Source organism: Hyla sarda, chromosome 9 (genome assembly GCF_029499605.1).
Source record: "Hyla sarda isolate aHylSar1 chromosome 9, aHylSar1.hap1, whole genome shotgun sequence".
Lineage (NCBI taxonomy): Eukaryota > Metazoa > Chordata > Amphibia > Anura > Hylidae > Hyla > Hyla sarda.
The window spans coordinates 168,082,308-168,110,260 of NC_079197.1; the positions used below are offsets into that span (position 1 = coordinate 168,082,308).

The 27,953-nt window shown below is 44.0% G+C and overlaps 1 protein-coding gene across 2 annotated transcripts in view; it reads right to left on the reverse strand.

Moving 5' to 3' along the window:
* The window catches only part of LOC130291744 (complement factor B-like), a 93,632-nt gene that overhangs the window by 28,179 nt on the left and 37,500 nt on the right, over positions 1–27,953 (reverse strand). For both annotated transcript variants that reach the window (XM_056540943.1, XM_056540942.1), the window contains exons 2-7: positions 24,016–24,143; positions 14,600–14,803; positions 11,876–12,061; positions 9,881–10,054; positions 4,518–4,616; positions 507–640 (exon numbers count right to left, since the gene is read on the reverse strand). In XM_056540943.1, the coding sequence (XP_056396918.1) occupies positions 507–640; positions 4,518–4,616; positions 9,881–10,054; positions 11,876–12,061; positions 14,600–14,803; positions 24,016–24,049 (831 nt within the window). In that variant the 5' untranslated portion in view covers positions 24,050–24,143. The remainder of the gene's footprint in view (positions 1–506; positions 641–4,517; positions 4,617–9,880; positions 10,055–11,875; positions 12,062–14,599; positions 14,804–24,015; positions 24,144–27,953) is intronic.

The window sequence follows — 27,953 nt, forward strand, 5'->3', positions numbered from 1 at the left end:
ACAACTGTATGGGGGAGTTTTGGTTTATAACTTAGGGCACTGCTGTTTGTGACCCATCTGGGATGACACTGATGTATAGGCATTATATGATACCGTTGTTTTGTATGCACACCATGTAAGGGCGGGTTAAAGGGGCACTCCACTGCCCCAGCGTGGGTGCGGGCTGCGGGGGTCGTGACGTCACAGCCACGCCCCTCGTGATGTCACGCAACGCCCCCTCAGTGCAAGTCTATGGGAGGGGGCGTGGCAGTCGCCACGCCCCCTCCCATAGACTTGCACTGAGGGGGCGTTGCGTGACATCACGAGGGGCGTGGCCGCGATGTCACGACCCCCCGCGGCCCGCACCCAGCCTCCTACTTAAAGGGGTACTCCACTGGACGCTGGGGCAGTGGAGTACCCCTTTAAGTAGGAGGTTGTGCTTAGGGTCCCAACCAACACAAGGCCATCCCTGCTAAAGTAGCCTAAGAGGACAGAGGCCGTTGCTTATTTGTGTATATTCTCTGTACCTTATCTATGAACACTTCACTGATCTTCTTAGCTGTATTAAAGTTTGTCAGTCCTACACTTTTAGAGGCATCAATGACTATGAAGATATTCATGTCACCTCCGGTTTCCACTCTTATTGTACGATCCGTATTTCCTGTGGGAAGAATGAAAGAAAATTTACCAAAAGACAAATCAGTAGCTGTTTATCTGTCCTAATGTGACCAGCAGGAGAGGGCTTCTGGGCCCCAGCAGTGAATCATAGTGTGATAGAACTCCACCTTGATGGCTCACTTAAAGGAGTACTCTGGTGCAGAGTATTCCTGCTCCGTCCTGCCCGGGCTGCAAAATAAATGAAAATAAACCATCACTCACCTCCCTGGGTTCCCGCGGAGCGCCACTACAGCTGATGAGTCCTCCGGTCCATCCTCTTCATACTTCCGTGTGAACGAAGCGTCACATGGCGCTCAGCCTATCGTCGGCCGAGGCAGAACATCGCGGCGGCTGGCGATAGGCTGAGCGCCATGTGACGCTTCGTTCACACGGAAGTATGAAGTGGATGGACCGGAGGACCGATCAGCTGTAGTGGCGCTCCGCAGGAACCCAGGAAGGTGTGAGATGGTTTATTTTAATTTATTTTGCAGCCCCGGCAGGAATGCACTGCACCAGAGTACTCCTTTAAAGGGGTACTCCTGTAGAAAACTTTTTTTTAAATCATCTGGTGCCTGAAAGTTAAACAGATTTATAAATTACTTCTATTTAAAAAAATCTTAATCCTTCCAGTACTTATTAGCTGCTGAATCCTACAGAGGAAATTATTTTCTTTTTGGAACACAGAGTTCTCTGCTGACATCACGAGCACAGTGCTCTCTGCTGGACATCTCTGTCCATTTTAGGAACTGTCCAGAGCAGCATATGTTTGCTATGGGGATTTTCTCCTACTCTGGACAGTTCTTAAAATGGACAGAGATGTCAACAGAGAGCACTGTGCTCGTGATGTCAGCAGAGAGTTCTGTGTTCCAAAAAGAAAACCATTTCCTCTGTAGTATTCAGCAGCTAATAAGTACTGGAAGGATTAAGATTTTTTAATGGAAGTAATTTTCCAAATCTGTTTAACTTTCTGGCACCAGTTGATTTACAAAAAAAGGTTTTTCCATGGGAATACCCCTTTAAGAATTAAAAAAGTTCCCGGCATGACATCTTATAGACAGTAGGAGGCGCTTTTATTCTTATTTTCCTCTATGTTTCGGAACACCCCAAAAGTAAAAGAAATGGGCCTGTAAGCACAAACCTTTTTAAGGGTTGGTCGCTGGACAGTCCTGCAAAAAACTGAACTGTATTAAATACTTCACTATCTTTATCACTAAATATATTTCCAAAGGGACAATTGAAAGCCCGTTATCAATCCGTTTGATCATTTTTCAAACGAGTTGCAAATGGCTGTAAAATAATCCCATTGATGTCAATGGGATTTTTTGTTTTACAATCCATTATCACCCATTTTCACCTATTTGCTTCCTAAGCACTGTGGGACCATAATATGGAAGTAGAAATACAATACGTTCAATATGAAGGAGATTTATCAAGCTCCGTAGTAGATTTGTTTGTTTCAGTAGTAGATTTGTTTGCTTATTCCAAAACACATATCTGAAATCTGCCCACGTAGTAATTTTTTTTTACTTTGCAGTGGTCATGGATTTATCTAATAGTCGCTATTTATGAAGAAAAAAAGTTGCATCTCCATTTAAAAGTCTCATATGTATTCCAGGTCCAACCTGGCTTACAGAAAGTGCATACGTACGCAGAAAAGGACATTAACACCCACTTTAACAACTGTTCTTGTTCTGCATCATGAAACAAAGCTACTACATTAATGTTATTGTTAATTATAGAAAAAATATGTATGATATAACTAATAACTATTAATTTTAAGGTTGAAAATACACACTGCACACCTTGTTAATTTTAGGACACGTACATGCTGGCGTACCCACCAAATTTTAAAATGAATGTTATGTTAAAATAGAATAAGGCACAAAATAATTGTGTAAATATACCCATATGTGGCACTAAAATTTTTCCATCCATAACATCCATAGTAATACAGCTTCAGGCACATTTTGGGGTGGGTAACGTACCGAGATGCTTTTTTTTTTATTATTATTATTTTTTTGTTTGTGGCTATTGTTTATGTGCCTGTTGGTGCTGCGCTGTCTTCCTCCCTGATGTAAACTCCGGCCTCAGCGCAGCGACGCAAGACTCCGCCCACCAACGTCACAAAATGTGGGCTCAAAATAAAACAAAAAAAGCCTCCAGAGTACGGATATTCATGGTGCGGCATAGTATGTTTTCAATATTTTTTCATTTCTGAGGAGGGTGGATGGGTTGTTGCGGGATAATGCAGCTATTTAGTGTCAGGCAAACCAGACAGGGTGTCACCCAATGCAGTACGCCCCCCTCCCCGTCACTCTCTAGCAACGCTACTGGTAATAAGGGTAGATAAAGAACTTCGGCTATTAATGTAAAGGAAAACTTTTCTGCTTTAAAAAATGCTTTTGTAAGGGGGTTACCCGGGTTTTGCTTACGTGTGATTTATTTATCAAGGTCTTGCGACTATTTGATAAATAGGTTGCATGTAAGCAAAAGTAAGTAAAAAAAAAAAAAATTGTCATATAAAAGCCATGGGTTTGAAAAGAATGATAAATTTCCTTCATATAAATTTTCCTCCACCAGGGGCTCCTCCAAGATTTCTGAGGAGTGAGAAAAATAATCAGAAGAGTTGTCCAAGAGCCAAGGACCACTTATGGAAAACTTGGAAAACGATGCAAATGTGATGCGGAAAATCCGCAATGTATCCAACCGTTGCGAAAGTCCCATTAGTGTATGTCCACGTGGGACTGATATGCTGCAGATTTGTTACAGATTTTGACTTCCCTATAGATGTTCATTGGGAATATCTTCAGCAAATTGTCAGCATTTCAGTCCCATCTGAAGAAACCATTGGACTGCAGTCATACGTGCAGGTTACGAGCGTGTTTCCAACTTTGGTTTGAGCCACTGCGGATGTTCCGCGGCCAATTTTTCACAGCAGAATGTTTGCAGTGAAAAATCTACATAAGATTATGTTGACCTTAATGGGGTCTGCTGTGGAGATTCTGCAGCAGAAGATTGGCGGCAGAACACTCGCAGCAGGAGACACACACGTAACCCTCCGTGTGAATGTACCCGTATTCTATATTGCTGACCAACTCCTCCTCCTGCAATTCTCAGGAAATCTAATCTACATCTCCCATGACCTCAGTTAGGGTGGGTTCACACCATGATTTTGCTATACGGTTACGGCATACGGTTTCATAAAAAAAAAAAAAAAAAAAAAAAAACGTATGCAACTGTACAGAAAACCGTGCCCATAGACTTCCCATACAAAACCGTATGCACCATAATGTATATGGTTGTCTCCGTTTTTCAAACCATACGGTTTTATACTTTTTTTTTTCTGGGTGAAAAACCATATTAAACCATATTTTTTTAAACATGGGAGTCAATGGGAACCGTACAGACCCGTATGTGCGTACGGTTCCATTTGGTTTGCACCATACGGTTTTTGACTTTCCACAGTTTTTTTTCTTGGAATTTCAATTAAACAAGGGAAACTTTATTCATAATGGAATGAAAAGTTCAAAACATATATGTTTTTTTTTTCTTAAAAAACGGATACAGTTTAGTCCGGTTTTGAGGAATCAGTTTTTTTTTTTTTTATCAAAAACCTGATCCGGGAACTGTATTGCAAAAATGTGGTGTGAACCTCGCCTTACCTGGGAATTGTAATTTGGCCATCAACCCTCAATTCTTAGGAAACCAGACTCCAAAATAAAAGTGAACCCTGGACCTGGCTCTGTTTGTTTTACTTATCTGACGTGAGTTTGTTTGTTTGCATTCTACTTTATGGCAGCTCATGTTTATAATAGGACAGCGTCAGTTCTGTCTACCCTCCTGCTATAACACAGGTATTCTTCATGTACTTGTTCTCCTACCTTCTCCATCTTTATCTAGGTCAGATGATTCAATCGTTTCGGAAAGAGAAGCAGAAAAAGTCTCCGCCACCTCCTTTGGGGTATCAAACGTATACGAGTCTGTGGATAAAGGAGAAACATCAGTCACCTTCAGCAGGGATCTCTGTGCCTGCCAGAAACGGCGCCACTCTCGTCTATTGGTTGTGTCTGATATGGCAGCTAAGCCCCTTCAAGTACAGTGATCCCTCAGCTTACAATGGCCTCAACATACAATAGTTTCAACATACAATGGTCTTTTCTGGACCAATGTAACTTGAAACCAGACTCAACATACAATGCTATGGAATTTGCGAAACGTGTCAATGGCCGGAAGAACTGACCAATCAGAATGGATATTTCACTGGTAAACCCCCTGTATTCCTTAAGTGCATGCACTGACTGTCTGGTAGCACCACCTACAGTACAGGGAGGTATTACATGTTCTGTACTCTTTACCTGTATTACTGAAGTGCATGCACTGACTGTCTGGTAGCGCCCCCTACAGTACAGGGAGGTATTACATGTTCTGTACTCTTTACCTGTATTACTGAAGTGTATGCACTGACTGGTGTCTGGTAGCGCCCCCTACAGTACAGGGAGGTATTACATGTTCTGTACTCTTTACCTGTATTACTGAAGTGTATGCACTGACTGGTGTCTGGTAGTGCCCCTACAGTACAGGGAGGTATTACATGTTCTGTACTCTTTACCTGTATTACTGAAGTGTATGCACTGACTGGTGTCTGGTAGCGCCCCCTACAGTACAGGGAGGTATTACATGTTCTGTACTCTTTACCTGTATTACTGAAGTGTATGCACTGACTGGTGTCTGGTAGCGCCCCCTACAGTACAGGGAGGTATTACATGTTCTGTACTCTTTACCTGTATTACTGAAGTGTATGCACTGACTGGTGTCTGGTAGTGCCCCTACAGTACAGGGAGGTATTACATGTTCTGTACTCTTTACCTGTATTACTGAAGTGTATGCACTGACTGGTGTCTGGTAGCGCCCCCTACAGTACAGGGAGGTATTACATGTTCTGTACTACTCTTTACCTGTATTACTGAAGTGCATGCACTGACTGGTGTCTGTTAGCGCCCCCTACAGTACAGGGAGGTATTACATGTTCTGTACTCTTTACCTGTACCAGGGTTAGCTTCTCCTTTGGACACCAGGTGAGGGCGGCTCCATTTTACTTTTTTTAGGACATTGCGTGTTCTGTACAGGACCCTGAAGAAGCTCCTGTCCTCTACATAGACCAGTGTTTCTCAAAGAGGTTGCCTCCAGCGGTTCCAAAACTACAACTCCCAGCATGCCCGGACAGCCTTTGGCTGTCCGGGCATGCTGGGAGTTGTAGTTTTGCAACAGCTGGAGCCACTCTGGTTGGGAAACACTGATATAGACAGTGATTTACAGCTCCCAGCAGCTCTTTCTTACTTTTATATGTAAGGATTTGCTTTATCTGTATTACTTATCTACTTATTTTTCTTTAATCCTCACTTTTTCCTATTTTTGGATGACATTTTGGTGGCTTCAGAACCAATTACCAGGTTTCCATAGAGTTCTGGTCTCAACATACAATGGTTTCAACATACAATGGTCGTCCTGGAACCAATTAATATTGTAACTTGAGGGTCCACTGTAAATGGGAGAGAACTGTCAGGCTAGGTTTCCACTTGTTTTTTTTTTTTCTGGCAGTTTTTGGATAAGCTGCCAGTGCAGTTTTTGAGCCAAAGCCAGAAATGTATTCAAAAAGGAATAGGACATATAAAGGAAGGACTCACACTTCTCCTCCCTTATGGATCCACTTCTGACTTTGGCTCAAAAACTGCAGTGGCAGTTTTCCAAAAACTGCCAGAAAAAAAAAAAAACAAGTGGAAACCTAGCCTAATACAAGCCTTTGAACAAGAGTGGAACTATTTCTGGATGAACAAATATGCCCTTTTTTCTGATCGTACATGCCATGTAAAGGTATTGTCCTGGGTGAGAGAAATGGGTCAGGTGAGGGTGGCTTAAAAATCATCATGATGTCTTGATACGCAGTAAATTTTTCGGTAACAATGACACCTTATCATTATTCTGTAGGTCCATACGGTTAAAATGATCCCCTACTTATATAGGTTTGATTTTGTCGCACTTCTGGAAAAAAATCATAACTACATGCAGGAAAATGTATTCGTTTAAAAATTGTCATCTTCTGACCCCTATAACGTTTTTATTTTTTCTGCGTATGGGCCGGTATGAGGGCTAATTTTTTGCGCCGTGATCTGAAGTTTTAATTGGTACCATTTTTGATTGGACTTTTTGATCGCTTTTTTTATCCTTTTTTTTTTATGGTATAAAAAGTGACCAAAAATATGCAATTTTGGACTATGGAATTTTTTTTACGTGTACGACATCGACCGTGCGGTTTAATTAACAATATATTTTTATAGTTCGGACATTTGCGCATGCAGCGATACCCCATATGTTTATTTTTATTTACATATTTTTTTATGGGTAAAGGGGGGAGGTTCAGATTTTTATTAGGGAAGGGGTTAAATCACATTTATTAACACTTTATTTTCAGTCTTTTTTTGCAATGTTATAGCTCCCATAAAAGACTATAACATTGCACACACTGATTTCCTACACTGATCACTGCCATGCAATAGCACGGCATTTATCAGTGTTATCGCCGCTCGACTGCTGCTGCCTGGATCTCAGGCAGGGACGGAGCAGTCATTCGGCGATCGGACAGAGAGGAGACAGGTAGGGATCCTCCTCGTGTCATGCAAGCTGTTCAGGACACCGCGATTTGACCATGACGGTCCCGAACAGCACCACTGAGCTGCCAGGAAGGTTTCACTTTCACTTGAGACGCGGCGATCATTTTTGATCATCTAATGAAGGTGCCCTGCATCCCCTTCTGCCCTCACTTCTTCGCTGACTAAAGTGATATGATAACCTTTAAAGGGGTACTCCGCCCCTAGACATCTTATCCCCTATCCAAAGGATGGGGGATAAGATGTCAGATCGCTGTGGTCCCGCTGCTGGGGACCCCCGGGATCCCTGCTGCGGCACCGCGCTCTCATTACAGCACAGAGCGAGTTCGCTCTGCACGTAATGATGGGCGGTACAGGGGCCGGAGCATCGTTACGTCACGGCTCCGCCCCACGTGATGTCACGGCCCGCCCCTTTCAATACAAGTCTATGGGAGGGGGCATGGCAGTCGTCACACCCCTCCCATAGACTTGCATTAAGGGGACGGGCCGTGATGTCACGAGGGGCGGCGCCATGACGTCACGCTGCTCCATCCCCCCGTATCGCCAGTCATTACGCACAGAGCGAACTCACTCTGTGCTGTAATGATAGCGCGGTGCCGCAGCGGGGATCCCGGGGGTCCCCAGCAGCGGGACCGCGGCGATCTGACATCTTATCCCCTATCCTTTGGATAGGGGATAAGATGTCTAGGGGTGGAGTACCCCTTTAAGATTATGAAGTCTCTTCATTTACATCTACTGAACACTGGCGCCTACACATTACACTCCTTTACATCTTCCTGCTCCATGGATGCGGTGTAAGAAGCATCTAGAATGAGTGATAGTCCATCTCTCTGTATTACACTGAGGGTCAGATAGTGGGGTCTGTACTACAGTATTACTTTAGATACTGGGATAGGTGTTATTCTGGGCATCTAAATCTGTGGTCTATATTACATTGGTGCCTTATACTGGGGTCTATATTTTTTGGGGGGGTCTGAATTGTTTTGTGGAGGTCTGAGACTAGGGTGGAAATATTGGGGTTGAACTTAGTCTTGGTGCTTGGGTTAGTATGATCAGTAAACATGGCTGGTACACAGGGTTTGTAGCCTGTAACCATGCATAGGTCTGCATAGAAACTGTATACACATAAAGACAAACGAAGCTGCTGAATTGGGGAGATTTATCAAAACCTGTGTAGAGGAAGAGTGGTGCAGTTGCCCATAGCAACCAATCAGATAGCTTCTTTCATTTTCCACAGGCCTCTTTAGAGGCCTGTGGAAAATGAAAGAAGCGATCTGATTGGTTGCTATGGGCAACTGCACCACTCTTCCTCTGCACAGGTTTTGATAAATCTCCCCCAATGACTTTATATTTTAAACAATTTAAAGTGTAGCTGTCATTTTTGAAAACGTTTGACATGTCATAGAGACATGAGTCAAAAATGTTCATCATTGGGGGGGTATGGGTACTGGCACCGCCACCAACCAGCGGGGAGAAGCTCTCAGCTAACTGCTGTTTCTAGCCTTTGTCTCACCTTCTATGGAGCCTGTCTTCAGTGAGCATGAAACAGCATCGGTCACATGCTTTTCCCTGCTCATTCTCCTGATCGGTGGGGGTCTCAGCACCGAGGCTCTGACCAATTTAAACTTTCCACGTGACTGTTTGATATGCTAAATTTTTTTTGGCCCGACAAGTACACTTTAAGTTAGAGTATCCCTTTAAACATGCACATAAGTATTATATTGGCCATACATATGCATACAGGTGAAACTAATTACATACTAATTACATACAAAGAAAGATAGTTCAAGCCGTGATTTGTTATAATTGTGATGATTATGGTTACAGCTCATGAAAACCCCAAATCCCCCTCCACAATTACTATGATTTGGGGGTTCACCGTGCTTCATTAAAGGGGTAGTCCAGTGCTAAAAAACTTCTCCCCTATCCTAAGGATAGGGGATAAGTTTCAAATCGCGGGGGATCTGACCGCTAGGGCCCCCTGCGATCTCCTGTATGGCTTGCTGGCCAGATAGTGGGTGTCGACCACTCCACAAAGCGGCGGCCGACACGCCCCCTCAATACATCGCTATGGCAGAGCCGGAGATTGCCGAAGGCAGTGTTCCGGCTCTGCCATACAGTTGTATTGAGGGGGCGTGTCAGCCGCCACTTCGTGTGGTGGTCAACACGCTCCTTTCCCGCGGGCTGCCGGGGCCCCGTACTGGAGATCGCGGGGCGCCCCAGCGGTCGGACCCCCCCCCCATCTGAAACTTGTCCCCTATGCTTAGGATAGGGGATAAGTTTTTCAGCACTGGATATCTCCAAGGTCAACGCATCCGTCTACCAAGAGATTTTGGAGCACTTCATGCTTCCTTTCCTTTTAAGTTGCATTAATGAAATACAATGAACATTTGCACGATATTAAAAAAAATTTGAGTTTCACATGTTCATTATTCAAATATTAACCTTATAACAAGAAATCTTTTATCTCATTACCCTAAAATCAGGTTAGCTGTAGGATAGGACAATGGATTATAGAAAAGAGAGAGAATAATAAAGTCTCCGGCAGCTAATTCCATTAAGACTTTGAGTTTTCTTACATCTGCAGGTGGGTTCTGCTCCGGACCATCTCTTGTTCTCCATACATACTCTTTCCTTAGAGCCGTACATGTACAGTTCAGGTTGGCATTGATACGTCACTTTGTTCTCAATCTTGTAGGAAGAACCAACTTTTGTAGCCCCAAGAGGAATTCCTGGGTTAGGACAGTCGCCCTCTGCCCGGGGGAATAATGTGAAAAGCCAAGAGGTTATTAAAGTGGAATGGAAATGGTGAAGAGAAGAAAGAGAACAAACGTGTCAGAGTATAATAGTAATGGTAAAACACTTCCACCATCCTGAGCACAACCACAATCAAGCTTTGGGCATTTGCCCTTCTAAACTGCGAATGCCATGACACTCCCCCGTCCCACCATCAATCACAATGTTACAGTTGCGCTCCGGCCGCACTCACAGTCCGTGAACACTTTCGGTCCCTGCTACCGGCAGGGTCTGAGATTCGCATCACGGGACGCTCCCGCATGCGAATCTTAGCCCGTTGTTACTTACGGTCCTGTGTCTCTGTTCCATGTGTCCCTGCAGTTCTAGCGCCCGTGCCTCTGCCTTCTAGGGCGTGCACGTGCCGGAGATCACTTTCTTAAAGGGCAAATACCCAATTAGTTAAACTGCTTGCACCTGTCCCTGGTCTTAAAGTATCTGCTCCTCCCTGCTCCCTGGGCCGATCTTGGTTGTTTGTCTTTGTCTGTGATTGTTCTATGCCCGAGTCAAGTCCTGTTCCTGAGTCAAGTCCTGTTCCCGAGTCAAGTCCTGCTCCCGAGTCAAGTCCTGCTCCCGAGTCAAGTTCTGCTCCCGAGTCAAGTCCTGCTCCCGAGTCAGGTCCTGCTCCCGAGTCAGGTCCTGCTCCCGAGTCAGGTCCTGCTCCCGAGTCAGGTCCTGCTCCCGAGTCAAGTCCTGTTCCCGAGTCAAGTCCTTTTCTTGAGTCAAGTCCTGTTCCCGAATCTATGTACCTGTTCTGAATTCCGGCCTGTCCTGTTCCCGTGTTCCTGCCTTGTCCTTTTGCCTTACCAGTCACGTCCTGCCCGCCACGTCCTGTCTGCCACATCCTGCCAGTCTCTGTCTGTGCCACGTCACCCCCCCCCCCCCAGCTACCTGTGTGGACGAGTCGTGCCAGGGGTAGTGACCTAGGTGCCACCTGCCGCAGCAAGACCATCCCGCTTTGCAGCTGGCTCTGGTGAAAACCAGTGGCACCTTAGACCCCGCTCCCTGGCACTGCTCAAGTTTCCCTCTACACAGGCCCAGAGGATCCACCACCTGCTGTCCACGTGCCGTGATTCCTAACACACAAGAATGGGTGCCACCTGCTGCAGCAGGGCATATCCTTGGCTGCTGCATCATTTATTGTCTATGGGACAGTAATGCACTTGGCTATGTTTGGAAATCTCATAAATAGACAATGGAGTGTTGGCCAGTCATGTTTGATGACGCCCCACTCATTTGGGGCTCAAGAGGCCTCGGTTCTTGTGATCAGTAGAGGTCATTCAGTTTGTTATTCCCTAACCTGTGGATCCTGTGGATAGCGAATAACTTGTGATCTAGGGATAAACCATTTGCGTGAATAGGGCTTAGTTACAATACTACATAAAACCTGTGGACAGGTGTGGTCTGTTTATGGAGGGGGTATCCATGTTTTTCTAACCCTGTACTGTACAAGCTAAATGCCATCGGCTTTGCTTGGTATATAAGCATAGCAGATTTAGTCAGGGATCAAATCCTGCAGGAACGCGTGGGAACTTAGTTCCTGCACTTTTTTCAGAGCAGGAACACCATTCCCATTAGTAGGACCAGCCCTTGAGTGGAAATCATGGGTGAGTTCCCTCACTTCTTTTTGCAGGACTTTACCCCTGGGTTTAGTACATATTGTATATTTAACATTTTATTATATAGTATATTATATTATTACTTTAAACGTAACCTTCTTTTTATATATTCCTTCATTATTTTACAATATATTTTACATTTTATTAGAGATTCATATATACCTTCATCGTCACATTTCGTTTCTTCTCCACTCCATTTTCCATTTTCCTGACAAGTGCGGTTTTGAGGTCCAATCATTTTAAATCCTCCCCAGCAGTCGAAGTGCAGGACGTCGCCCACAAAATGTCTCATTTTTCGGGGATAGAGCTCTCCGTTTTCAAACATGACAGGTCTGGGGCACTGCACAACTGTGGGGGATAGAAACAAATGATTTACCTAAATGACCCTAGGGCAGTAAGGGGTACTCCGATGGAAAACATTCCTTTATTTTAATCAACTGGTGCCAGAAAGTTAAACAGATTTGTAAATTACTTCTATTAAAAAAAAATCTTTATGCTTCCAGTACTTATTAGCGACTGTATATTACAGAGGAAGTTCTTTTGTTTTTGGGTTTCTTTTTTATTTTATTTTCACAGTGCTCTCTGCTGACACCTCTGTCTATATCAGGAACTGTCCAGAGCAGCATAGGTTTGCTATGGGGATTTGCTCCTGTTCTGGACAGTTCCTGATACAGACAGAGGTGTCAGCGGAGAGAGCACCGTGGAAAGAAAAAAAAAAGAAACACAAAAAAAAAATTCTCTGTAGTATTTAGCAGCTAATACGTACTGGAAGGATAAAGATTTTTTAACATAAGTAATTTACAAATCTGATTAAAAAAAACAAAATTCCACTAGAGTGCCCCTTTAACTAATGAATAACCAAACCCCAGGGCAAAAGCCCGGGTTAAAAAAAAAACCTTTTGAAACAACCCCTAAAAATTAACCTTTATTGTGTCTGGTTAAAATATAATTATCAACCCCTAACAGTAATTAAAATGATGCAGAACGGACACTATAAGCTGAACTCATAAACGGAGTTAACCCTCCATATATCCATATATATTGGCCCTGCAGTGCCCTTATGCTTATGTCCGTTCTGTTATGTTAAAAAACACTCAATTGCCCGCCTCGAGGCGGGCAATTGAGTGTTTTTTAACATAACAGAATGGACATAAGCATAAGGGCACTGCAGGGCCAAGATATATGGATATATGGAGGGTTAAAGGAGTTATCCAGGAAAAAACTTTTTTTTATATATCAACTGGCTCCAGAAAGTTAAACAGATTTGTAAATTACTTCTATTAAAAAATCTTAATCCTTTCAGTACTTATGAGCTGCTGAAGTTGAGTTGTTCTTTTCTGTCTAAGTGCTCTCTGATGACACCTGTCTCGGGAACCGCCCAGTTTAGAAGCAAATCCCCATAGCAAACCTCTTCTACTCTGTGCAGTTCCCGAGACAAGCAGAGATGTCAGCAGAGAGCACTGTTGCCAGACAGAAAACAACAACTCAACTTCAGCAGCTGATAATTATTGGAAGGATTAAGATTTTTAAATAGAAGTAATTTCCAAATCTGTTTAACTTTCTGGAGCCAGTTGATATAAAAAAAAAAAAGGTTTTCCCTGGAATACCCCTTTAACTTTGTTTATGAGTACAGCTTATAGTGTCCGTTCTGCATCATTTTAATTACTGTAATGGGTTGATAATTTTATTTGCTGCCTTCTAGGTACCTAGGTCAGATATTACCAAGTGGCAAAGTCATATATCATATTCTTAAAGGGGTACTCCCATGGAAAACGTTTTCTTTTTTTTAAATCAACTGGTGCCAGAAAGTTAAACAGATTTGTAAATCACTTCTATTAAAAAATCTTAATCCTTCCAGTACTTTTTAGTGGCTATATACTAAAGAGAAAACAAAAAAAAAGAAATGCATTTCCTTTGATGTCCTGACCACAGTGCTCTCTGCTGACCTCTGCTGTCCATTTTAGGAACTGTTCAGAGCAGCATGTTTGCTATGGGGATTTTCTCCAGTTCCTAAAAATGGACAGCAGAGGTCAGCAGAGAGCACTGTGGTCATGACATCAGAGGAAATGCATTTCCTTTTTGGATTTCTCTTTAGTATACAGCCCCTAAAAACTACTGGAAGGATTAAGATTATTTAATAGAAGTGCTTTACAAATCTGTTTAACTTTCTGGCACCAGTTGATTTAAAAAAAAAAAAAAGGTTTCCATGGGAGTACCCCTTTAATTGCCCTAAGTGTAGCTTGTGGGCCCCAATATGTAATCAAGAACAGCAGAGAGGACTCCAAGGAATCACCCAAAACAAGGATGTATAATTTAAATCAGCGTTATTGGACTGTTATAAGAAAATATTAAAGGACTCATTATGGACAACGCGTTTCTAGAACTTCTTCTCTCTTTATCAGTGTAGCTTGTGGGCCCCAATATGTAATCAAGAACAGCAGAGAGGACTCCAAGGAATCACCCAAAACAAGGATGTATAATTTAAATCAGCGTTATTGGACTGTTATAAGAAAATATTAAAGGACTCATTATGGACAACGCGTTTCTAGAACTTCTTCTCTCTTTATCAGTGTAGCTTGTGGGCCCCAATATGTAATCAAGAACAGCAGAGAGGACTCCAAGGAATCACCCAAAACAAGGATGTATCATTTAAATCAGCGTTACTGGACTGTTATAAGAAAATATTAAAGGACTCATTATGGACAACGCGTTTCTAGAACTTCCTCTCTCTTTATCAGGGGCACCATCTACCACATGCCGTTTAAAATACTGGTGTTGTCTTATGTGACAGGCACCAGGGATTAGGTACAAATGCTACCTCATCACCCCCTATAGCTACACCCCTGTTTGTTGCATATAAAACTCCTCAGATACATAGTCAATTACCTTTGCATTGGGCTTTCTTTTGCTCATCTGTCCATTGACCTTTGGGAAGGCACTCTCGTAAAGATGACGGGTATGGGTACTTTCCTTCAGGGCAGGTGTACTGCACTATGCTGCCAACATTTCCTCCATTGGTCAGAGTATATTCACCACCAGTGATGGCTATTTTATCAAGATCACATTCAGGGGTGGAATTAGCAATGGACACTAAAATGAAAGAGGAAAGATGTTAAAGGATTAAGGGGGAGATTTATCAAAACCGGTGCAGAGGAAAAGTTGCCCAGTTGCCCATAGCAACCAATCAGATCGCTTCTTTCATCTTGCAGAGGCCTTGCTAAAAATGAAAGTAGCGATCTGATTGGTTGCTATGGGCAACTGAACAGCTTTTCCTCTGGACAGGTTTTGATAAATCTCCCCCTAAGTACATTCCAAGTGGAGCAGAAGCAATTGAGATTTGCCAGTGCACGACCCATCTTGCTAATTACACTTACTGCCTGACCATCTGGTGCCATGCATCGGTACCATCTGGGCACGCCATTATCAATACCACAACCATGGAGCAACCTGGTACAGTGATCCCTCAACATACGATGGGAATCCGTTCCAAATGAACCATCGTTTGTTGAAACCATCGTATGTTGAGGGATCCGATCAATGTAAAGTATAGGACAGTGGCCTACAACCTGCGGACCTCCAGATGTTGCAAAACTACAACACCCAGCATGCCCGGACAGCCAACGGCTGTCCGGGCATGCTGGGAGTTGTAATTTTGCAACATCTGGAGGTCCGCAGGTTGAAGACCACTGGTAGAGGAAGTTGTACTCACCTGTCCCCGCCGCTCCGGACCGTCACCGCTGCCCTGGATGTCGCCGTCCATCGCTGTCGTCGCGTCCCCGGGGTGTCCCCGATGCTCTGGTAAGGCCTCTGCTTCCCCGGCATCCTCGCTCTCCGTCGCCGCCATCATGTCGCTACGCACACCGCTCCTATTGGATGACGGGACGGCGTGCGCAGCGACGTGATGACGACGATGGAGAGCGCCGACGATGCAGAGGATCCCGAAGAGGACGCGCCGGAGCCCCGAGGACAGGTAAGTGATCGTCAGCGGAGCACACGGGGCACCGTAAACGGCTATCCGGTGGCAGCTGAAGCAGTCTGCGCTGCCGGATAGCCGTTTATGCGATGGCCCCGACATACAAAAGCATCGTATGTTGATGCTGCTCTCCGAGAGGCCATCGCATGTTGAAATGATCGTATGTCGGGGCCATCGTAGGTCGAGGGGGTCACTGTACTTTCTAGAAGCAGAAGTCCAGCTTCCTCATCCTGAAGTCGGATAAAAGGTAAAAACCTTAAAGGGTGCTTAGACTCTGCTCCCGGTCATGGCCCGAGTCAAACTGATTGGGTGTCACTGGGGGTCCACACCCTTTGCAGCAGCTCATTTGTTTAACATGTCGCCATTAATCATAGGCAGAATTATGAATACAGCTCTGAAGTATAATGCAGGTTGTAAATCAGCAGTAAATGGGGTGGGGGGCACAGGCCACCAAAGTATAGGTCCGCCCCTGCCTACAATTGGTTGCTCACTATTGGGGAATGCAGGAGAATTCCCCCTCATCCCTATGCGAGTGAGCACCTCTTTTAGCTGTACACACACCTACTTACATAGCTACCTACCTATTTACCTTCCTAGGTACTTGGTTATCTACCTACTTACTTACCTCTTTTCTTGGCTATGTACCTACTTAGCTACCTGCCTTGCTAACTACCTACCTATGTACCTACTTACCTATCAACCAACCTCCATATCTACATAGCTTTTACCTACCTACTTAGCTACCTGACTACCGGCCTACCTACATAGCTAGCTACCTATATACTTACCTCTTAAGTTACTGGCCTACCTACCTACTTATCTAGTTAGCTTCCTAGCTATCTGACTACCTAGCTTCCTTCCTGAATTCATACCTATCTAGCTACCTACGTACCTGGCTATCTACCTATCTATAAACCAACCTATCCACATAGCTCTTACCTACATATCTAGTTGCCCACCTACATACCTACCAACATAGCTAGAAACCTACCTACTTACCTACTTAGCTGCTTAGCTACCTGCCTAGCTACCTGCCTACCTAGCTATCTACCTGACTACCTAGCTTCCAACATATTTAACTACTTGGGGGGAGGGGGGATCAATCTACATACCTAAGGATGTATTTACCAATTAGGGGGGACTAACTACCTGAGGACATACCTGCCTATGGGGGATTACTTAATAAGGGAACTATCTAACTACTGTGATACAGCACCATGTCAGGGGCGCAGGGGGCACTAGGTATACCTCTGATACTTTCACATAGCAATATAATGTAGTTACATGACACATTTCTATTTGCAGCTACCACTAGGGGAAGCTCACGGCATAGGGCAGTGTTTCTCAAACAGGGTGCCTCCAGCTGTTGCCTTTGGCTATTTGGGCATGCTGGGGGTTGTAGTTTTACAACAGCTAGAGGCACCCTAGTTGGGAAACACTGGAATAAGGAATCATAGAGCTCCTACTGAACTCTATAATAAATCTTTTTGCAAATTTTGTCATGTAACTTGGCCCTTTTTTTTTTTTTACAAACAGCATAGAGGGTTTAGGGTCCTCCTCCCTTAAGTGCACCCCTGCCTTTGCATAGGATATGCGCACTTTTTACCTGAATACCAACATCCAATGACAAATAATAACGCCCACACAATTCTGACATTCCCAAATATTACCCCTATTCCAGGACTAAACAATACCGTCATATAGTACCCAATACATACATACATCATATAGTCTCTCATTAACTATTGGGGTTCTGTATAAATTGTGGTGAAAACATAAAAAACAGTATGGAAAAATGTATTTCACTCTATTTATCAATGTCCTGCTTGGCGCAGGACATTGATAAATAGAGTGAAATACATTTTCCCATATTGTACAGTGGTCCCTCAAGTTACAATATTAATCGGTACCAGGACGACCATTGTATGTTGAAACCATTGTATGTTGAGACCATAACTCTATGGAAACCTGGTAGTTGGTTCTGAAGCCATCAAAATGTCATCCAAAAATTAGAGAAAGTGAGGATTAAAGAAAAATAAGTAGATAACTAATAGAGATAAAGCAAATCCTTATATATAAAAGTAATAAAGATCTGCTGGAAGCTGTAATCACTGTCTATTTCAGTGTTTCCCAACCAGGGAGCCTCCAGCTAGACATGTGCAATTCGTTTTGTAACGAACACGGAACGAATCGAATTTTCCCATTTTCGGATGTTCGCTACGAAAAGAATGCACGAAAAAAAAAATTGCTAAATCCCGAAAAAGCATACGAATACAAATATACAGTTAGCGAATGCATTTGTTAACTAACGCATAATGAATATGCATGTTAACGAACAAAGAATGCATTCGTTATCAGTATACCGAATGTCGGGGCCGTGCATCAACTGCATAATGCTTAATCTGCTGCCGGATAGCAGTTGAAGCAGCCCGGGCAGGTTCACTCACCTTTCCGCGCTGCTCCGGGCCTTCCTCCGGTGGATCCTGGGCTGGTCCGGGGCCTTCATACGGGTCTCCCTCTGACGTCGTCATGACGCCGTCGCGCACGCCGTCCCGTCATCCAATAGGAATGGCGTGCGGCAGCGACGTGATGACGTCGCTACGAAGGCCCAGTAAGGCCTTGCGGCAGACAACGGAGGACCGGAGAAGACCAGGAGAGCCCAGCAGAGCCCAGCGGAGTACCGAAGAGAACTAGGAGAGCCCAGCGGAGTACCGAAGAGAACTAGGAGAGCCCAGCGGAGCCCAGCGGAGTACCGAAGAGGACTAGGAGAGCCCAGCGGAGTACCGAAGAGGACTAGGAGAGCCCAGCGGAGCCCAGCGGAGTACCGAAGAGGACTAGGAGAGCCCAGCGGAGTACCGAAGAGGACTAGGAGAGCCCAGCGGAGTACCGAAGAGGACTAGGAGAGCCCAGCGGAGTACCGAAGAGAACTAGGAGAGCCCAGCGGAGTACCGAAGAGGACTAGGAGAGCCCAGCGGAGTACCGAAGAGGACTAGGAGAGCCCAGCGGAGTACCGAAGAGGACTAGGAGAGCCCAGCGGAGTACCGAAGAGGACTAGGAGAGCCCAGCGGAGTACCGAAGAGGACTAGGAGAGCCCAGCGGAGGCCCGGGGGACACCATCGGGAGCAGCGGGGACAGGTGAGTAGGACTTTACTTTTTTACATTGCACGAATCCCTCAACATACGAATTACCATCGTATGTTGAGAGATCACTAGACATGTGCAGAACCAAAAATCAGAATTAACTGATACATTCGTTGTTTTTAATGAATGCATCCGTGTTTTTTTAAACGAATGCATCCGAAAACGTAAAAAAAATTTGCGGATGCATCCGAAAAACGAATATGACGAATGCACAGCATTCCGAATATTCACAGAACCGAAAAAAAAAAAAAATACTAAAACGAACAAAACGAAAAGAACGAAATTTTTGGTACTGCACATGTCTACCTCCAGCTGTTGCAAAACTACAACTCCCAGCATGCCCGGACAGCCGTTGGCCTTCAGGGTCCTATACAGTACACACAGTGTCCCAAATGGAGCCGCCCTTACTTGGTGTCCAAAGGAGCAGCTAACCCTGGCACAGGTAAGGAGTAGTACAGAACTTGTAGTTCCTCCCTGTACTGTAGGGGGCGCTACCAGACAGCAGTCAGTGCATGCACTTCTATAATACAGGTAAAGAGTAAAGAACATGTAATACCTCCCTGTACTGTAGGGGGGGCTACCAGACACCAGTCAGTGCATACATTTCAGTAATACAGGTTAAGAGTACAGAACGTGTAATACCTCCCTGTACTGTAGGGGGCGCTACCAGACACCAGTCAGTGCATACACTTCAGTAATACAGGTGATTTACCAGTAAAATTCCCATTCTGATTGGTCAGTTCCTCCAGTTGTGATAGGTATCACAGATCTGGACTGTCTGGTTAGGAACTGTCCAGAGCTGGAGAAAATCCCCATAGCAAACATATACTGCTCTGGACGGTTCCTAAAATGGACAGCAGAGGTCAGCAGAGAGCACTGTGGTCATGACATCAGAGGAAATGCATTTCTTTTTGGATTTCTCTTTAGTATACAGCCCCTAAACGTACTGGAAGGATTAATATTTTTTAATAGAAGTGATTTACAAATCTGTTTGACTTTCTGGCACCTGTTGATTTAAAAAAAAAAAAACAAAGGTTTCCACGGGAGTACCCCTTTAAAGAATAGGAGTTGAGCGGGAAAAAAAATACTTCATGTCCTTTTTTTCCTCTCCGCTCAACTCCTGGAAAACATCGGACCCCCGAAGGACCCCACTCAGATCAATGGGATCTGATGGGACCTGACTGTGTCCGTCATGAAAAGGATTGGTTCGGCTTCCTTTTTAGGTGCCGAATAGACCATAAACAGGGAGGATGCCCAGCGGCGGTGCAATGGAAATGGAAAAATTCATAATTTTAAAATTACTTAAATTAGGAATTTTTTTTTACTGGTTACAGACAAATCTACTGAATTCCTTATGTCCAAGTCCTACCTAGCGTCAAATCACAGTGAATGCAGTAATAGTCCTTTAATGTGGGACCTAAAAGGTTCCTATTACATAGATGGGGGAAATGATTTTGTGGCTGATTATCAGATATTCTGGACTATCAAATAGTTATTGAAGACTATATTAAACTCTCTGTACTCGGTGGAAAACATTTTATTTTTTTAATCAATTGGTGCCAGAAAATTAAACAGATTTGTAAATTACTTCTAGCTGCTGAGAGGAAATTACTTTCTTTTTGGAACACAGAGCTCTCTGCTGAAATCATGACCACAGTGCTCTCTGCTGACATCTCTGTCCATCTTAGGAACTGTCCAGAGTAGGAGAAAATCCCCATAGAAAACATATGCTGCTCTGGACAGTTCCTAAAATGTACAGAGATGTCAGCAGAGAGCACTGTGTTCCAAAAAGAAAACCATTTCCTCTGTAGTATTCAGCAGCTAATAAGTACTGGAAGGATTAAGATTTTTTTAATAGAAGTAATTTACAAATCTGTTTAACTTTCTGGCACCAGTTGATAAAAAAAAAAGAAAAAAAAAAGTTTTCCACCGGAGTACCCCTTTAATCCTTCAGAAAGAAAAAGATTTTGGTTAAAATGACTTTGGTGCACACTTACAGTTTTTCACTCTTGCAGTGGTTGCTGATTAGGGAGCGACCGGTCATCGGTTTGGCCGACATTATCGGCCGATATTTACGCTTTTGGGCGTTATCGGTATCGGCAATTACCTTGCCGACAATCCGATAATGCCCCGCCCACCGCACCGCGACCGCTCCCCACCCAAGACCCACCCCGCCACACCGCCCCGCAGTGCACCCCCCACCGCACCTCCCCGGCCCCATTGCCTCCCCCATCCCCGGTTTTATAATTACCTGTTCCCGGGGGCCAGGGTCCACGCTATTTCTGGCTCCTGCTGCGTCCTGCGTTACGCTGTGCGCAATGACGAGTGACGTGACGCAACGTCACCGTCAGTGCATACAGTGACAGCTCAGGAGGACGCCACCGGAGCCAGATGTAGAGTGGACCCCGGGCCCCGGGAACAGGTAATTATAGAACCGGGGATGGGGGAGGCAATGGGGCCGGGGAGGTGCGGTGGGGGGTGCGACGTGGTGCGGCGGTGGGGGGGGGGGCAGTCGCGGTGGCGGTGATAGGACTCAGGAGGACCCCCGGACAGGCAGGGGGAGAGAAGCGGGTAGTGGTGGCGGTCTATGGCACCGCAAAAGCCCCTGCAGTTCATTGATTTAAAGCGCCTGCCTGCAGCGGTGTCGCGGGGGGATAAATAGCCGATAACTTATACCGGAATATCAGTATAAGTTATCGGCTATTGGCCCCAACCTCCACAGATTATCTGTATCGGCCCTAAAAAAATCGATATTGGTCGATACCTATAGCTGATTTATGAAATACCACGTTTCTTAGAAAAAGCTGCATGTTTGTCGCAAAGCCCTGAATTTGTCGCAAATATACACCAGCCCAGACCTGGCTTACATAACTCTGCTGTGGAAAGCATTTTAAGAATGTCAAATATTTTTTTTTGTACAATGGGGTAAAAAGTCACAGATAAACTTTATTTGAAGAATATTTTTTTTTATATACATAACTGTTTATTTTTATATTTTATAAACAATTTTTCATTTTAACAGTAAGGAAATCAAAAAAGAAAAAACAGACATTGAAAACAAATAAAAAGAAAATATCTTTAAATACAGTGATCCCTCAACTTACAATGGCCTCAACATACAATAGTTTCAACATACAATGGTCTTTTCTGGACCATTGTAACTTGAAACCAGACTCAACATACAATGCTATGGAATCTGCGAAACGTGTCAATGGCCGGAAGAACCGACCAATCAGAATGGGCATTAAACCCGTGTATTCCTAAAGTGCATGCACTGACTGGTGTCTGGTAGCGCCCCCTACAGTACAGGGAGGTATTACATGTTCTGTGCTCTTTACCTGTATTACTGAAGTGCATGCACTGACTTGTCTGGTAGCGCCCCCTACAGTACAGGGAGGTATTACATGTTCTGTACTCTTTACCTGTATTACTGAAGTGTATGCACTGACTGGTGTCTGGTAGCGCCCCCTACAGTACAGGGAAGTATTACATGTTCTGTACTCTTTACCTGTATTACTGAAGTGCATGCACTGACTGGTGTCTGTTAGCGCCCCCTACAGTACAGGTAGGTATTACATGTTCTGTACTCTTTACCTGTATTACTGAAGTGTATGCACTAACTGGTGTCTGGTAGCGCCCCCTACAGTAAAGGAGGTATTACATGTTCTGTACTCTTTACCTGTATTACTGAAGTGCATGCACTGACTGATATCTGGTAGCGCCCCCTACAGTACAGGAAGGTACTACATGTTCTGTACTCTTTACCTGTATTACTGAAGTGTATACACTGACTGATATCTGGTAGCGCCCCCTACAGTACAGGGAGGTATTACATGTTCTGTACTCTTTACCTGTATTACTGAAGTGCATGCACTGACTGGTGTCTGGTAGCGCCCCCTACAGTACAGGGAGGTATTACATGTTCTGTACTCTTTACCTGTATTACTGAAGTGTAAACACTGACTGGTGTCTGGTAGTGCCCCCTAAGTACAGGGAGGTATTACATGTTCTGTACTCTTTACCTGTATTACTGAAGTGTATGCACTGACTGGTGTCTGGTAGTGCCCACTACAGTACAGGGAGGTATTACATGTTCTGTACTCTTTACCTGTATTACTGAAGTGTATGCAATGACTGGTGTCTGGTAGCGCCCACTACAGTACAGGGAGGTATTACATGTTCTGTACTCTTTACCTGTACCAGGGTTAGCTGCTCCTTTGGACATCAGGTGCAGGCGACTCCATGTTACTTTTTTTTAGGACACTGTGTACTGTACAGTACCCTGAAGAAGCTTCTTTCCTCTTTTTTTTAACATGGGCGTCAATGGGAAACGCACATGTATACGGTTCCATATGGGAAACCCTATACGTTTTTTTACTTTGCACATGCGCATTTGCATCCTAAAGTCCCCACCCAACACCCCTCCCATTAAAAATGGACATTTTCAAAAACGTATGGTTTAAAAAAAAATAAAAACGGACGGAACTGTATGCACTTTTAAAAACAGTATATGGTTTAAAATCGCGTATGGTTTACTTTTTCCCATACCGTTCCATCCGTTTTTTTTTTTGCTATATGGTTTATGGCAAAAAACGTGATGTGAACCCAGCCTTACACTACAAACATGGACGCGTTTTGGGCGCATGAGCACCCTTGATCACCTAATATATTGTGACTTGCAAGTAAAAAGATTAAGACCAGCTCTTCAATGTATGGAATCTGTGCTGTAACTGTAATATATCTATAATATATTAGTGTTGATCGGCATAGGCCATATTCGAATTCGCGATATTTCGCGAATATATGGACGAATATTCATCATATATTTGCTAAATTCGCATATTCGTGTTTTATTTTCGCATATGCAAAAATTTGCGTATGTGAAAATTTGCGTATGCAAAAATTAGCATATATAAATTAACATAAGCAAAAATTTGCATATGTGAAAATTTGCATGCCAATCTCACACAGTAGTATTAGAGCCTTCCTTACACCACACAAGCTGGAAGCAGAGAGGGGTGATCACTGTGATGTGTACTGTGAAAAAAAAAACGAGTATTCGTCATTTGCGAATATGCGATTTTCGCAAATAAAATTCGTATTGCGAATATTCGCGAGCAACACTATAATATATATATTACTGCAACAAATCCTGCTCCAGAATATATTTCTCTCTCCTGTTACTTACTTGCTATTTGGCTGAGGAGGATTGGAAGTAACATCTTGTTCCTCTCCCGTCTGTCTCCTCCTGGGATGTGAAGCTCGCAGAGGGTCTGGTGCTGTGTATATAGCAGGGGGTTGAGGACAAGTGAATTCCTGTAAATGATAAAATAAACAGTTGGGTTTCACAACAGGTATTTGCAGAGAGGAGGAGCCGAGGGACGTTACCCAATTCACCAAACAAATGATAATGGGGAAATTCCTTCTAGTTGAAGAAATCTGAGAGGCCAGAAGGCTGGAAATAACAATGGAATAAGTAGACGGGTCTGGGACAAGGGGCAGAGAGGGGCGTAGAATAGAACGGTAACACAGGGGGCGCAATACCTATTTACATTATCCTACAGCTTTTATGTGAATTATTATAGGGGTTGTCTCATCAGGAGACTAAAAAAATATGAAATGCTATGAAAATGCCCTGTATTAATATATTTCTGGGGTCAAACCACGCAACACGTAATCCTGGCTAGTGTGTATATATATTTTTTTTATTTTTATTTATTTTTTTACTTTAAAGGGGTATTCCAGGAAAAAAATGTTGATATATATATATATATATCAACTGGCTCCAGAAAGTTAAACAGATTTGTAAATTACTTCTATTAAAAAAATCTTAATCCTTCCAATAAATATCAGCGGCTGAAGTTGAGTTGTTGTTTTGTGTCTGGCAACAGTGCTCTCTGCTGACATCTCTGCTTGTCTCTGGAACTGCACAGAGAAGAAGAGGTTTGCTATGGGGATTTGCTTCTACTCTGGACAGTTCCCAAGACAGATGTCATCAGAGAGCACTTAGACAGAAAAGAACATCTCAAATTCAGCAGCTCATAAGTACTGAAAGGATTAATATTTTTTTAATAGAAGTCATTTACAAATCTGTTTGACTTTCTGGAGCCAGTTGATATATATAAAAGTTTTTTCCTGGATAACCCCTTTAACCATCAAACAATGAAGCTTTATTGATTGCTCAAAGAAACAGTCAAAATCAGCACATAAAAATATAAACAGAAGGTTCGAAAACCTCAGAACAACAGTAACAAGTAGGTCACATAAAAAAAAAGGAAAAAGGTAAGTATCAACAAAAGAGATCCATGCAGATAAAATACATGAAGCAGTAATAGCCATACAACGTAAGACAGGAATACCAAATTATCCATACCCAGCAGAAAAAAACACCCCAACTCCCCTTCCCCAACCCACTGTCCAACCTCCCTCCCCCCACCTCCCATCATCCCAAATATCAGTACAAGGAGAAACTATGCGTCATATTAGGGCAATGTGGGGAAGTAAGCCAAGGTTCTTATACTAAGTTAAATCTATCTACCAAGTCTTCACGGATTGCCGTCAACTTTTCATTCAACATAATGGCATTGATTCTATCTATCACCACAGAGAGATAGGACAGGCTGTTTCCACTGCGCTGCAACATGTATCCTTGTCGCCATTAGAATATAATGGGACAACTTAAAGACCCTAAACGGCATCCTCGATGGTTTGAGGCTCAAGAGGCAAAAGGCAGGGGTACGAGGCACCCCAACCTCCAGCATCGAGGTCAGTATGTCCAAAATCTGAGTCCATAACACGGATACAGTGGGGCAACTCCACCAGGTGTGAAACATCGTACCTCTAGCCCCACAGCCCCTAAAGCACAGAGGGGAAACTGAAGGATATATTCGATGGAGTCTAGTAGGGACCTTATAGGTACGGTGAAGTATCTTCAGAGATGTTTCCAACAAGGAGATCTGCCAATCACCCTTACTAATAGTAGTGCAGCAGTCTCTCCATTGTGAGGCAGAAAGCGTGGAGTGAATGTCCCCTTCCCACTCAATCATGTATTTTAACTTTTTATCCGGGGGAGGAGCGTTAAAGTGTGAATAAATTATTGAGAGGAGACCTGGTGCGCTAGAGGAGTATAACATATGTCTCTCAAACGAGGTAGGTATAACTGGAGAGTTACGATGAATATGGGACTTATAGAAAGAGATGATCTGACAGGCCCGGAACCTCTCCCTCGGTGGAACTTCATGTCGTAAGCACAGGGAATCTAAGGACGGCAACATTTGGCCTACTAAAAAATGATGCAGGTACCTCAATCCCTTACTCAGCCACCAGTGAAAGGAAGTAAGAGTTAAGCCAGGGGGAAAAGAAGGATTGGAAAGAAAGGGCAAAAGAGGTGAAGGCACCGACTGCATACGGAACTTAAATCTCACCTGACGCCACAGAGAAATGGCGTACAGAGTGACTTGCGCTGAGGAAGGTAGCAAGGACGCAACAGGGCACGTAGTCCACATCAATGCGGGCAGCAAATGTGGAGAGACCAGAACCCCCTCCAAGTCCACCTACCTGGGAGCCCCCACCGAAATGTTAACCTGCGCTAATTGGGCAATGCGTGCGGCATAATAATATTTCAAAAGGTTGGGCACCGAAACACCCCCCTCTATCTTATTATAGTACATAAGGGTCCTATTAATTCTTGGAGCCCGGTCAGACCAGATATATTTAAAAACAGTTTTCTGAAATGACATTAAATCCCGTTTCACAATAGGGATAGGGAGTGTCTTAAATAGATATAAAAGGCGGGGCAATATTACCATACGCACTACATTAACCCGACCTATCCAGGATATATAGGAATAGTTCCACTTCAATAGGTCAGTCCTCAATGTCTTATATAGTGGAACGTAATTAGCCTGATACAAGGAGTCCAGTGAAGCGGTCAGTCGCACCCCCAGGTAACTGAGTCCCGCAGGTGAATCCCTATAGCCAAAATTCAAACCTATAAGGCGTTTAGCCCCATCAGGGACATTAAAGTACATCACTTCCGACTTACTAGTATTGACCCGCAGGCCAGACATATGTGCAAAATTGCCCAACACCTCAAGTAAATTAGGAAGGGATGTCAGTGGTTGGGTGATAGTTAACAAAAAGTCGTCTGCAAACAGGCTGCATTTATATTCCCTATCCCCCACTCCCACACCCCTGATGTCGGAGTGCGCCCTAATTTGGGCGGCCAAGGGCTCCATTAACAGGGCAAATAAGGCCGGCGACAACGGGCATCCCTGCCTTGTCCCGCGTAATATAGTAAGAGGTGCCGGAGAGGTGGAAGGCAATTTCAGAAAAGCCTTGGGATTGGAGTACAAGTGATGGAGGATAGTGATAAAGGGGCCCCTGAATCCATACTTAGTCAGCACTGCGAACATATATGGCCATGTAACGCTATCGAAAGCCTTTTCTATATCGAGAGCTAAGGCTAGCATGGGTGTTTGGGTAGTATTGGACCACTGAATAAGATTTACTATCTTACGGACATTATCTGGGGCCTGTCTCCCGGGTATAAATCCCACTTGGTCCGCCTGTACCAGAGAGGGTAAAAAACGATTTATACGGGCAGCCAGATTGGACGTCAGGATTTTAGTATTAATATTCAGTAAAGTTATAGGACGGTAATTAGCAGGATGTAAATGATCCTTGTTGGGTTTCGGGATTACCGTTATGTGTGCGTCTAGAAATTTAGCAGGAATAGGGTCGCTGGATCTCAGGGAATTAAACAGCGATGTCAGGGGGGGGACCAAAATGGAAGCAAACTTTTTATAATAGGCGGCCGAAAAGCCGTCAGGCCCAGGGGACTTGCCATTTTTGAGTTTTTTTATCGCATCTGAGACTTCCTCGGTGGTAAAGGGGTCATTCATGACCTCCAAAGCATCTGGGGTAAGAGTTGGGAGATGAATAGAAGATAAGCAAGAAGAGATAGATAAAGGAGTAGGAGAATTAGCAGATGGGGCAGCATAAAGCGAAGAATAGAAAGAATGGAAAGCTGAGTAAATGTGACCGGGATTAGAGGTAGTCACACCAGGACGTATTTGAATGGCATGTACTTTGTTATAGGAAGAGGTGTTGCGCAAGAGGCGGTCA